Source organism: Salminus brasiliensis, chromosome 10 (assembly GCF_030463535.1).
Source record: "Salminus brasiliensis chromosome 10, fSalBra1.hap2, whole genome shotgun sequence".
Taxonomy (NCBI): Eukaryota; Metazoa; Chordata; class Actinopteri; order Characiformes; family Bryconidae; genus Salminus; species Salminus brasiliensis.
The window spans coordinates 10,213,539-10,226,467 of NC_132887.1; the positions used below are offsets into that span (position 1 = coordinate 10,213,539).

Sequence of the window (12,929 nt, forward strand, 5' to 3'; positions counted from 1 at the left end):
ACCAGCAATACAAATGTCAGGTCTGAACAGGCAGTAATTAGGGACGTCCCAATTAAGGGTTTTCACCCCACGATCCGATCATATCCTGCTGCCTATCAGATGCTGATCATCAGCCGAAGCCGATTTCAATCCTATCCGATCCTTGTGTTTCTCTAAATAATACAGCCACACAACTTAATTGTGTGTAACAGTAATATCAATATACTTAGTGACAATCCCTATATTCACACTTAATTCTAAGAACAGATTTAGTCATTGATTGGTAGCAACTTTTTAAATGACTATTTTAACCTCTATAATGTTTCATATCTTACAGTCCTTGAGAACCTTTTGAAGGTTCTTCAATCTGAAACTGTGAAGAAACCTCTTAAATTGCTTTGAGGAACCGTAAAAAAAGTTTTTTTTTTTAGAAAAAACAGGTTCTTTGAAGGTTCCTCAACACATCCTAAGAGGTTTCAAGCTGAAAGGACCTTGTACTTTTAACAGTGTATGACTGACCTACTTGACCATTCAGCTGCCAGTTTCTTTCCAACTCTGCAGTCTAATTACTTAATGGGTCTGCATTAGCATTAGACTCCTCCTCGGTTCTGAATGCACTGTTTAAGTATAGTCATACTTTCATGTAGATAGATATATACTTTACTGTCCTGTAGGGAAATTTCTTTCCTAGACTTCACTCCGCTACATTTTGCTAAGAATATCAGATAAAAACATGCCGCATTACATAGCTTACAGACCTGGCATACAGCTTCTTCACAATGCACAATCCCTCTAGCATTAACTACCCCTTAACCTTATTATTTACAAGCTTTATTGAAGCGGGCACAAATGAGTTTTATATCTACTGAGCCTGCACCCTGGCATTCTATACTTTTTGCCAGAGGGTAGGAGCTGGTACTTGAGATAAAGAACATGAGATGGATCAACTACTATTTTCAGAGCTCCTCTGAGCACAGAGTGTTCATAAATGAAATGGGGGCGGGGGGCGGGGGTCTATTCTTTTTCAGCAGTCTTAACCACAGAAGTGAGCTGAGATTTTAACTGTACTGAAAGATATCCACACCATGCCTGTGTCCTGCAACTGATCAAGCTCTCCACGACCGCCTGGTAGAACAAAGACATGCGTATCTGACTAGTCAGATACAGTCCAAGCCCTTGTTTAAAAAAAAAACCTCTGCTGTGACCCAGAACATAAACTGTAGGGCTGATGAAAACACAGAAGGCAAAGTGTCACAAATTGGCTACAAAACTGAGAAGCATCTCATGGTAAAAAAAAAAAAATTATTTGATTTAAACATTCAAAGTTTTTCACTCGCCATAGTCAGACGCCAATCAGCTTGAGCTAAGCTTATCATGGCATGTTGCTAACTTGCTACTGGCTTTCAGCTGATGGTTTTGGGTGAAATTCTGTTCTGTTCATTCTGTTCATTCTCAGTATGACCTCATGCACAAAACCGTGACGTCTATGCCATGTTGGAGGTCACCAAAATCTTTCAGAAAATATTTATGAATTGTCTTAATGTCTTCTGTTCGTGTCCGAATTTCCATTACCTGGTGTAGTTTATGAGCCCTTATGTCAATTCAATGCTATTTAAATGCTAAAACGTCTTGTTCCATCCCGCAAATACTGACCCAAGCTGCTTATAGGCAGATCTGTAGTGCTTTTCAAATACATCATTCAGTCCATATATTACCTTTTTTAGTGTAGCCCTGAGGTAGCTGCGTTTGTATCTGTGCCTGTAGGGGTCTTACCTGGTTTGCTTGGACACTCTGTGCATTTGTTCAGACCCCACGAAGCCCCCACACTGCCACAGCAGTCCTCCTGCTTGGTAAGGCCTGGCAGAGGCTTCCCACACTGCAACACAAGCACACAATCACACAATAGCAGAACAAAGAATTCCATCGACTCCTGTTACAGAGCTGAACAAACACAAGGGCCTTTTTCGAGGGGGCTAAATGTTACAAAAGCCTTTGGAAAAGGCATCGGAGGTGTATTATGAAACCCAGGCTTATTCCAGCCTCGGAGGACTTGCGTGAAAAACACAGGCTGCCAGAATAATCACAGGGGTTATCTCCTTCTCTGGACTGTCCGGCATTACTTTCTCTGATTCAGAGCTATTCTTTCTTTTCCTCTAAATCTAAATAGGAAAGCGCGCTCTGTCTGAAACGACTTATAGACAGAGCGCGCCTCCTCGCATCGAAAAAGCGCTGTCTGTGTTGAGGAGCAGCTGAGTCTGGTTAGAGAGGACAAAAAACAGCCTCCGCCTTCCAACCTCTCCTCCCCTGGCACACTGCTCACGGCTCTGAGCTAATTGTAAGGGCAGATTAGGATCAGCCCCTGCTGAATTCCTGGTAAATCGCGAATTACAGGACAGCCAAGCCAGCGCTGTGTCAAATACCTTACTAGGGCACTGGCACCACTGTCTATTCTCCATACACTGGCCAATATTTGAATTATGCAGGCGTATAGACTTACATGGAAACAATGCTGAATCATTAGGAGTTCTGTTAGCATTCTCTTGTCAAGGCTACTGACTGGCCAAGCACAGGCAATTAAGGGACATATCCAGGACAAGTACAATCAACCATCCATCATCTACTATGAAAGGATCCTCTTGGCTTAGATCCCATTGCCTAGTTCTAGTACAGCTCTGTAAGTCATGCACATTAATTCTTCTTTAATGTTTTTTTTAGGTTTTTTTAGTTGCTAAACTTCTCCAAACTGCACTGAAGGATCATGTCAGCTACAGTTAATATCGCCGCCCACTTCCAGGCTGATGTATAGAGTCACGTCTGCTGCTTCACAATAGATGCCCCTCGCAGCCTCAAATTATAACACTTCCACTGCTGGATCAGGAACATGAGAACTCCAAAGAGGGTGTGTAAATTAATTTCTGACTGGGGTTGAAGATCCAGCAGCTGAGATACAGCAACACACACTGCAGCTCAGGCTTCCTATATTATTGAAGCTCTGTCACTGGGCAAATTTTAAATGTGCTCTAGAATGGAAAAGTGTGTTTATCTTTGCATTGTTTAATACTTAGAGTTTGGTACATGGAAGTGACACCATGAACCTCAAACACTGCTGTCTCTTCACTGAAAAGAACTTCTGGCCTTTCAATGCTAAACACAACAACTACTTTAGGAGGAAATGGAAGGCAAGGCAAAAAAGAGTAAAGGCTAATACTAGGCTGACCAGAAAAGGGTTTGACCAGAGGAACCACCGCTGCAGGGATTCAAGCAGCTAGGCTAAAAGCTAACACTAGTCACCAAGAAGACAGCAAAACTATCTGAAAAACATCTGAAAAGTCTGAAAAGAGCATTCTTTGATGTGGAAATGGAAAATAACTGTGGCTGTCTGTCCCAAAATATGTTGATGATTAGAAGAATCAGTGTCAAAATCATGTTAGTGGTAATTCTTTTGCAAAGATTATTCTCAATAACACATCTCAATGTTGTAATCAAGACCAACGGGGCTTAATCTGAGAAGGTTAATAAAATTAGTAGGGTGTGAGACTGAACGAAAGGCAGGCTAATTTAAATGCAGTGCAGTTCCAATTAGAAAATAATGCAAGCACATTCTCAACTATGTTTATGTGAAATTGTTCCCATATGTAATTGTAATTACTTCATTGTAATAAAATTGGTAAGTGGGTGGTCTGTAGACTAGTACTAAGAAAGTTGAGCCAGTAAGCAAAATATTACAGGCTCAAATCACTGTTCCAAATGGGGAAAGGCTGTTCCTGTCAATGCAAAATCCATGTCCCAGATATGTAAATACATCCAGACCACTAGCGAAAGGCTTTCTATGCTAGGCTCAAATCACTGTACCAAATGGGGAAAGGCTGCTCCTGTCAAGGCAAAATTGCAAAGTGACCAATTTCCCTTTCCCACAGAAATCAGTGGAGTACTGCTTTGATACAGTTTTGATATAGATGTCTTCAACATCCTAGATTTTCTCTTATTTCAGTGGAGTGTTTCCATACCTTTCCATCAACTGTTTCCTGGAAGCACCTTCCCACGTATCCATTTAGTCTGTTATGAGGCCTTTGGTGGCTGTGTCCATTGTTCTGCCCATTGACATGTACACTGTAGTGCTCATTGCCATTCACATTCCCATTTGTGTGGCCATTTCCAGGCTGGGAGCGCTGCTGCACTGAATGTGCCCCATCAGGAGGTTGGCCTGGTTTGACTCGTGCTACCTGGTGGATCTGAACCTCAGCCTCTGGAGGGTGCTGGACATGCACATTCACCAGAGAGGGAAGCATGGAAGCTGAGAAAAGCAGAAAAATTACAAATTGGAAAAACATGTTACTATTAGACTGAGTATTGGAGTCCTTTCATGACATCAGTGTAACGAAATTGCATTTTGATTGTGTAGCCATTAGGATTCTTCCCATTGATTTCATTCAATTAGACTCCAGTCTGGTTTTCAAGCTGTGAAACAGACTGCAGGTCTGCCAGAGTGCAAAAACTCATTCCTAATGATGCCTTTGAACACGGCAGTCTGAAAGTGTCTCTCTTTCTATGACAGTTTGAATCCAAGCCGGCCTGTAAACGAGGGACATATGTAAATGTTATGGTTGTAATGATCTCAATTTTGATGTACAGCAAGGGCTGTACATCGGGGTTGTGATTTTAAATATTTCAAATTTGATTTTAATACTGGATATATTCCACAGAAGACACAAGCATTTACCAATGTTATATTCAGCATATATTTAGTATATAGTTTAGTTTATATATGTAGTTTAATCATAGTTAAATGCTGTGCCAGGTCGAAGAATGATCGGCACTGTCCGTTTTTACACATTTAAATAAAGTGGTGACACTTCATGATTTCGATTCATGTCATTTTAAAGAAATAAACACAAAAAGATTGGCGTTTACTAATCTTGCAGCATGAAGCTGGTATTTTATCGTAAAAAAGCACCCACTGCAATCTGCCTCCTGTAAATTTTGCCCCATTTAAAGTAGAATGGGACCTTCCAATTATAAGCTGGAGAATAACTCCAGCGGTGTTGGTGCAGCTGTGTTTGAGTGTATGTCAAGCACAGAGTTTCAACATAAGCACAGTGTTTAAAGTACAGGGAGATTAAACGAGCATGGAGCTTCACCTAGAACACAGAGTTGAACTAGTACAGGGAGTTTAAACGAGCAAGCATGTGGTTGGCATGACTAGTAAGCTTACGCTGATTAACAATGGTGTTTGAGCTTCACGTTGTGTGTTCTGGGAAAACTAGTTGAAAAAGCTTAGCAAAGAGGCTGAATGCATGAAAAAGCATTCTCTTAATGGAGGTAGGCGGCGAAAACATGTTGGTAACTCTGATTGGTTCTTTAGCTGGTGCTTTGGTCCTGCCCACAGAATGATTTTTTCCATAATAAATATTTTTTATTCCTCTGCCAGTTTATAGTAAATTCATCACAAAAGCTATTAATAATAGTTAGAAGAGAATCATGAAAATGAGTAGACATGGGCTTTATTTATGGGGTAATTTAGGGGGGCTCATTCTAGTAGACCCAATCTGTGCAGTATTTAGTTAGAGCTCTGTGGACATGTTTCAATCCAACTGAATCTGGCCTCTAATGTGCATGAGGCAGCTGTACAGACTGTACCTGTATCTACCTGAGGGGGGACTACACCACACCACAGTAATGGTAACTTGCATGACTGTTCAAAAGCAATGATAAGAAACCTAGCCTCCGGGGGTTTGTTGCTTGTACTTGTTGTAGAAACAAACTCTTACCAAACTGTAAGGTCCAAACCGTGGTGTAAACCTGCCTGGAACTCTGTGTACCGTCACACCCCTACTAAATTAGTATCTAATTAAACTGTTGTACTACAGCTCCAACAGAGATGCGTGGAAAAAGCTCCTTCTTAGGGCATGCTTGCTGCATCCCAGTCTTTACCTTTTCCACCTCAGCAAGCAAAACCTTGACCTACACTCAGCGAGCAGCTTGCCTGCTTTGACGTGGGGTCAGAAGCAGCGATGCTCCTAATAAAACAAAGCTGACACAGTGCAGACAAAGCACTTGCCAAAAGAACCCAGTGAACCAGGAATGCTGTAGGAGGTGAGCTTGGTGTTTCCCCTGGAATTTCTTAAGAGGATTGACCCGAATTAGCTAGTGTTATGAGCCTAAACAAATAAAGTCATATTATTGCCAAAGCTAGTTTAATGGCTAATCCCTGACAGTCACATAGTATCAAATGTGGCTAGCCATCCAATAAACATACAAAACAACAAAACCATGTGTTAGAAATCTCGCACAGCCTGTTTGTGGAGGATTAAAATACAACACAGCTGACTCACATCATATTATCTAATACTGAAAAAAATAACATCGGCACCATAATTCATTTACTCTTTCATGATGATGAGTCAAGTGTATACGTTCTTAAATTAAGGAATAGTAGATTATATATGCATCCCCTGACCGTCTGAGACAGCCTATCACCAAATGTGCCAAAAATTCTCAGATATCCCATGTCTTTTACGACTCACTGGTCCTGCAGATTGTGTCTTATAGAGTCTAAAAAGCATCCAAATGATCCTGTCTCATCAGCGAGGCACCATCACTTGCCACACAGGGACTAGGATGTTTGTACAGTGATGTAACAGCAGCCAGATGTGATCCCTGCCACTGAATTAGTCTTATTAGAGCCCTGTACTGGGGTCTCTCGGCAAAAGAGAAAGGAATGCAGCGCACTGCAGAACATCTGAAGGAGCTTCTGCTTCTACTTAATTTTGCATAAATGCGAAGGAACGAAAGAAATAAAATCCAAGAGACTAAGACTATTTAATATTATCAGGGGATGAAACTGGAAGAAATACAAAACAATATGAAAAACATCAGTTCTTTGTTATCACGTGCATTTTTTGGCATCGTTGAGGTGTATCCTGGCTTTTATACTTGTGATGACTTCTTTGGAAAAAAAAAAAACAGCACTTTGTGTACAATACAAGGAGCTCCAGAATTGAAAAAATATGCCTCATCTTTTGTTGGAAACAAAAAAAAAGATTTAGTGTAATCAAAATAAAATAAGCCAATAAAATCAGATAATTTAACTTAAAACAATGGAAGACCAATGGAATAAAAAACACCTAGAGATACCTTTAATATTCTTAAAACAACAAACAACCAAACAATATCAGTAAGAAATTGATATATCAACTAGATTTTACATGCCAAGATATAGTTATAATAGATATAACATATGCAGTGTAAAACCAGGGCTGGCAAACTCATTTGAGATAATAGGCCACATTATATATAGTCTGATAACTGACTGACTGGCAAATAATTTTCCTGACTCACAGAACACAACTAGGCCTCTGACTACCTAAAAACCAAGTAGGCCACTGACTGACTTCCTTAAAAACAAGTAGGCCACTGACTGACTACCTAAAAGACAAGTAGGCCACTGACTGACTACCTAAAAGACAAGTAGGGCATTGACTGACTTCCTAAAAGACAGGCAGGCCACTGACTGACTACCTAAAAGACAAGTAAGCCACTGACTGACTACCTAAAAGACAACTAGGTCACTGACTGACTACCTAAAAAACTAATAGGCCACTGATTGACTACCTAAAAGACAAGTAGGCCACTGACTGACTACCTAAAAGACAAGTAGGCCACTCACTGACTACCTAAAAAACAAGTAGCCCACTCACTGACTACCTAAAAAAACAAGTAGGCCATGACTGACTACCTAAAAGACAAGTAGACCACTGACTGACTACCTAAAAGACAAGTAGGGCATTGACTGACTTCCTAAAAGACAGGTAGGCCACTGACTGACTACCTAAAAGACAAGTAGGCCACTGATTGACTACCTAAAAAACAAGTAGGCCACTGACTGACTACCTAAAAGACAACTAGGCCACTGACTGACTACCTAAAAGACAAATAGGCCACTGATTGACTACCTAAAAGACAACTAGGCCACTAACTGGCTACCTAAAAGACAAATAGGCCACTGATTGACTACCTAAAAGACAACTAGGCCACTAACTGACTACCTAAAAGACAAATAGGCCACTGACTGACTACCTAAAAGACAACTAGGCCACTGACTGACTACCTAAAAGACAACTAGGCCACTGACTGACTACCTAAAAGACAAGTAGGCCACTGACGGACTTACTAAAAGACAAGTAGGCCACTGACTGACTACCTAAAAGACAAGTAGGTCACTGACTGACTACCTAAAAGACAAGGAGGCCACTCACTGACTACCTAAAAGACAAGTAGGCCACTCACTGACTACCTAAAAGACAAGGAGGCCACTGAGTGACTTACTAAAAGACCAGTAGGTCACCTCTGCATTAAGTCCGTGTGAAATAGAGCGATCTTTACCTTGTTGGTTGGACAGAGGCAGAGTGTACATAGAGTGGGAGGATCCGTTCTGTGCCCCATTGCTATTGGCCCGTCTGCTGGGAGTGGCTTTGCTGGGAGTTGGAACTGGAAGGTGACAGAACTTCCCAGTGGAGTTTGATGGACACCAACACTCGTTCTGCCCAATGCAGCGTCCTCCATTCAGACACGGAATTTGACAAAAGACTAGAGGAGGAAATAAGAGAAAGAGCGTAATTAAAAAGGAGCAAATGTGGAAATCAGATGTTTCAGCTGTAACCTATCACTCACACATTCATAACCGGGACACAGAATGGCATCAAACCAAGAGAACATCACTTTTAATTGGACTGATTTATGTGTCCTCATACCAAATTGAGTCACAACAAATAGGCGCAAGCAGGGGGGCAAAGTAATGAGGCTTTCTGGGGGCGGCAAAGCTCCTGACGTGGGCTGCTGTGCGTATACGGCAACATCCCTCCTTCGTGAGCACAGCTCCTGTTAAGGAAAGGATTTACGAAGTCTAAAATTCGCCCTCTGGGGAAGCACACCAAGATGCATATTAGTGAGCCGACGTTACTGGCCTGACCTCTGCTTCCTTCAACTAATAATGCCTTCCTGAGGACCACTAATAACTTCCTGTATGCCAATGAAGACAGATTCATGTGAAAACCATTGAACTCATGTAGACCCCCTGAGCACACGTGTGGGGTATTCAAGAGGTCAACAGAAACTGATATTGTAAATTTGCAGAACTGAACTGGCTGTTAAATGTAGATATTCTGGGAGCAGGCAAAACTACAGAGATGTAAATCTGTCAGACTATGCTGTGTGTCCAACTATGGGAAAGCTCCAACCGTCTTGTGGAAATACACTATATGTCCAAATGTTTGTAGACACCCTCTTTAATAAGTGGATTCAGCTACTTTAAGTTGTAGCCATTGCTCACACAGATGTGCAAATGCATACACAACTTGCCCAGTCCCTGTAGAAAAGTACTGCCAAAAGATAAGTAGCATAAACATGAACATATTGACACCATGCCTTATGCCAGGTGTAGGCTAGAGTTGGGCTGAGGAATTAAACAAACATTAATATCATAATAATTGATGTTCTGAACTATAATTGACTTAGTTTTCATTCTTTCCACTTTCCAGTGTGTGTACTGTCATGTACTGTCCCCTTAAAAACTTACTACCATGTGTGTAGTCAATCCTTCATTAATCATAATCTAGGTAAAATGTTCGTGTTGATTTGAGGTCATATTGACCAGAAGTAGCTAGAATAGAGCTGTGGAGCAGTGGAACTGTGTTCTCTGGAATCATGTTTGGTGCTCCATCCAATTCTTCTGGGATGAGTTGGGGAACTGGAGTTGATGAGGTAGGGTGGTGATCATCCAACATCCTGACCTAACTAATGCTTCTGTGGCTGAATGCAATCACAGCAATGCTCCACAATTTAGTAGAAAGCCTTTCCTGGACAGAAGTGACAGTTCTTCCAAAAAAATATACTATTTTTAATGATGGGTGTCCCAATACATTTGTCCATATGGTGTATGTTTTTCCAATGGTACCATGCATTTAAAAATAAAAGGAATCTTTGAGACATGTTGCTGCTGAACCACTTTTGGTTTAATGGTTTAACTCTAATAATTTAAGAATTCAATTCAATTTGCTCTTGAGAAAAGTCCCAACACAAAGTTACCTATTGTCTATTGCCTATTTATTACCTATTGTCCTCCTAAATTAAACAAATGCCAAATAAGAAAACACTGATGAATGTCAGAATCTTGAAAACTCTGTAAGTAGCTTTAGGGACCTAAAGCACCTTTATCTTTGAGAGCAGATGGCCACCGCTACAGAGATTCAGGAACACTGATTCATCTCAATCTACAAGCCAGAGAGTCAAATCCTCCCCTGAACAGAGCAGATCAGAGTGCTGACAGTCCCTTTGTGTAGGTTGAGATTTATGTTCTGCAATCATACCGCCGTGGGGAGCAACAATGGAATGATACAACAGCTGGAGTTTGACAGAGTGTTTTGCCGGCCCTTTAATTCTCCTTATCATTTTGGCAGGAGTGCCTGATGCCCCACATACCTGTGACCAGGGGCGTCAGAGCACCCTAAACCCAACCTGTTTGCAGTCAGACTTCAAAGAGCCGTAATGAAAAATGCCCGGGCAGCTTGGGCAGTAAAAGGCTGAGGCTTTGTAGTCACAAAACAGTGAAAATACTTCTGCATTGACCTCAAGGAGGCACATGTTTCTCACCATTCGAGAAGCACTGTTGTGTCCGGCATTGGAAAAGAAAACAAGGACATGAATTTGATTTGACAGCCTTCACGGAAACTATGACCTTGTGAGAAACAGAGAGAATAAGTGGGCAAGATAGAATGAGTGCAAGGGCACATAAATGGAAAGGTAGCAGTAGTAGAAAGGTAGTACTGAGAGTGGAGAGAGAGATAGTAGAGCAAAGAGAGAGAGAGAGAGAGAGAGAGTAGAACTGAGGAGAGAGCATAGAGAGACCCCGTTTACACTTGGTGACTTCATGCATCTCGAGTAGCAGGATAATATCTGGATTCGGTCAAACCACAAAAAACGTCGAGTGTAAACACATCCAAGACTCAAACCAGATACAAATCCCATCACTCAAACCACTTCAGGAGAAGGTCTGAGACATATTTGAGCCACATGTTATAGCAGTGTAAACGCATCCATCCCTCAAAGCAAACTCAACAACTAAAACCCCTCCCAGTACAACCCAAACACCAGTAATAACTGCTGCATAATCAGCATATTACTTCCCACACAGCCATCAGGTTTCAGTCTGACTAACCGGAGATGCACTTGACTACCCAGTGTAAACGCATGTGGCTAAAATCTTAGCAGGATACAATTCAGATACTCTCATGAAGTGACCAGGTATTAAAGAGAGAGCATAGAGAGACCCTATTACACCTGGTTACGTCATGTTTTTAGAGTATCAGGATTATATCTGGATACGGCCAAGCCACAAAAAACTCAAATTCTCACCCAAAACTCAATTAAAGCAGATACATTTACACTTTTCATCCAGAGCGACTTCCAAATGTACTTCACTGTTTACTCCGAAAATATCCTTAGCAAATTTGTAGAGGCTAGAATCCAAAAGATATCTATAAGCCAAGATGCTACTAAATACCAAAGTCAGTATGGAGACCCCAATACTCAATACTACACTTTGCCCAAGTGCTCTTGGATGAGATGGATTTTCAGTTTGTGTTTAAAGACAGTGAGTGACTCTGCTGTTCAGACACCCAAGGGAACAGGACAGAATAGTCAGAATACTCAATAGGACATCAGGTGGTTTAAGCCACATTATAGCAGTGTAAACTCATCCATCTCTCCAAGACATTGCTAAAATCTGATCAGGATACAATCCAGATACCAGTCACATGAAGTGACCAGGTGTAAACGGGTCAGAGAGCAGAGACAGAGTAAAGAGAGCATAGAGAGGCCCTGTTTACATCTGGTGACTTCATGTGTCTTGAGTATCAGGATTAACCAGAGACGCATTTGACTACCCAGGGTAAATGCATGTGGATAAAATTTTATCAGGACACAATTCAGATACTAGTTTAATGAAGTGACCAAGTGTAAATAGGGTCACTTTGAGTAAAGAGAGAGTGGAGAGAGAGCATAGAGAGGCAATGTTACACCTGGCCACTTCATCTTTCTTGAGTATCGGGATTATTCAATCATTTAAAACCAGATATAAATCCCATCACTCAAAGCACTTCAGGAGGAGGCCTGAGACACATCTGAGCCACGAGACAGAGAGTAGAGAGAGAGAGAGAGAGCGGAGAGTAGAGAGCAAGAAGAAAGAGGCAGAGTTGAGAGAGGGAGGGAGAGAGAGAGAGTAGGAAGAGTAGAGAGAGAGAAACAGAGACACAGAGAGCGAGAGGGAGGGAGGGAGAGAGAGAGAGAGTAGAAAGTAGAAAGAGAGAGGAAGCAACATAATGATCACAGACTGGCCAAAGTATCAAAGAGAGTAATTAATGCAGCCTCACTAGTCGGCTCAGCAGCTCAGCAGCTCAGCAGCTCAGCGTGGGGCAGGAACTACTCTGTGACATGAATTCCGGCTCTCTGTCTCGACCTCTTACCTCCTCCAGCAGAGTAACCACACACAAGCACGCTGGACTGTGTCTTTTTTCTACATGTGTGTTTGTGAGTGAAACCCCTCCACCTCCACCTCCACCGCCACTCTCCTGTTTTCCCCTCCACACACACTCTCTTGTCTCTTGTTCCATTAACTGCCACCAGAGTTCCCTGCTCATCTCCAAACAGAGCCAGCAAAAGTAGGGCATGTCTAAATTTAGGAGTACAGTAACTGCTGAACACTGAGGAACTGAGGAAGCTATGTTATTCACGCAGGCTCGAGCAGCCTGGAAGTCTCAACATTACTCCAGCATGAGATAAGTGTTTACCTGCCACCTCACACCCCTAATGGAACACCAGCAAAATCAAACACGCAGAGCGAGAGGACAATTTCCGTCTTTTACAGGCTTTAATAATCCGAGATTGCCTCAGTAAGG

The 12,929-nt window shown here is 41.8% G+C and overlaps 1 protein-coding gene across 1 annotated transcript in view; it reads right to left on the bottom strand.

Moving 5' to 3' along the window:
- LOC140564075 (latent-transforming growth factor beta-binding protein 2-like) overlaps positions 1–12,929 on the bottom strand; it is a 154,840-nt gene that overhangs the window by 80,539 nt on the left and 61,372 nt on the right. Inside the window, exons 6-8 of the mRNA XM_072689151.1 lie at positions 8,362–8,565; positions 3,987–4,273; positions 1,753–1,855 (exon numbers count right to left, since the gene is read on the bottom strand). Coding sequence (XP_072545252.1) covers positions 1,753–1,855; positions 3,987–4,273; positions 8,362–8,565 — 594 coding nt within the window. The remainder of the gene's footprint in view (positions 1–1,752; positions 1,856–3,986; positions 4,274–8,361; positions 8,566–12,929) is intronic.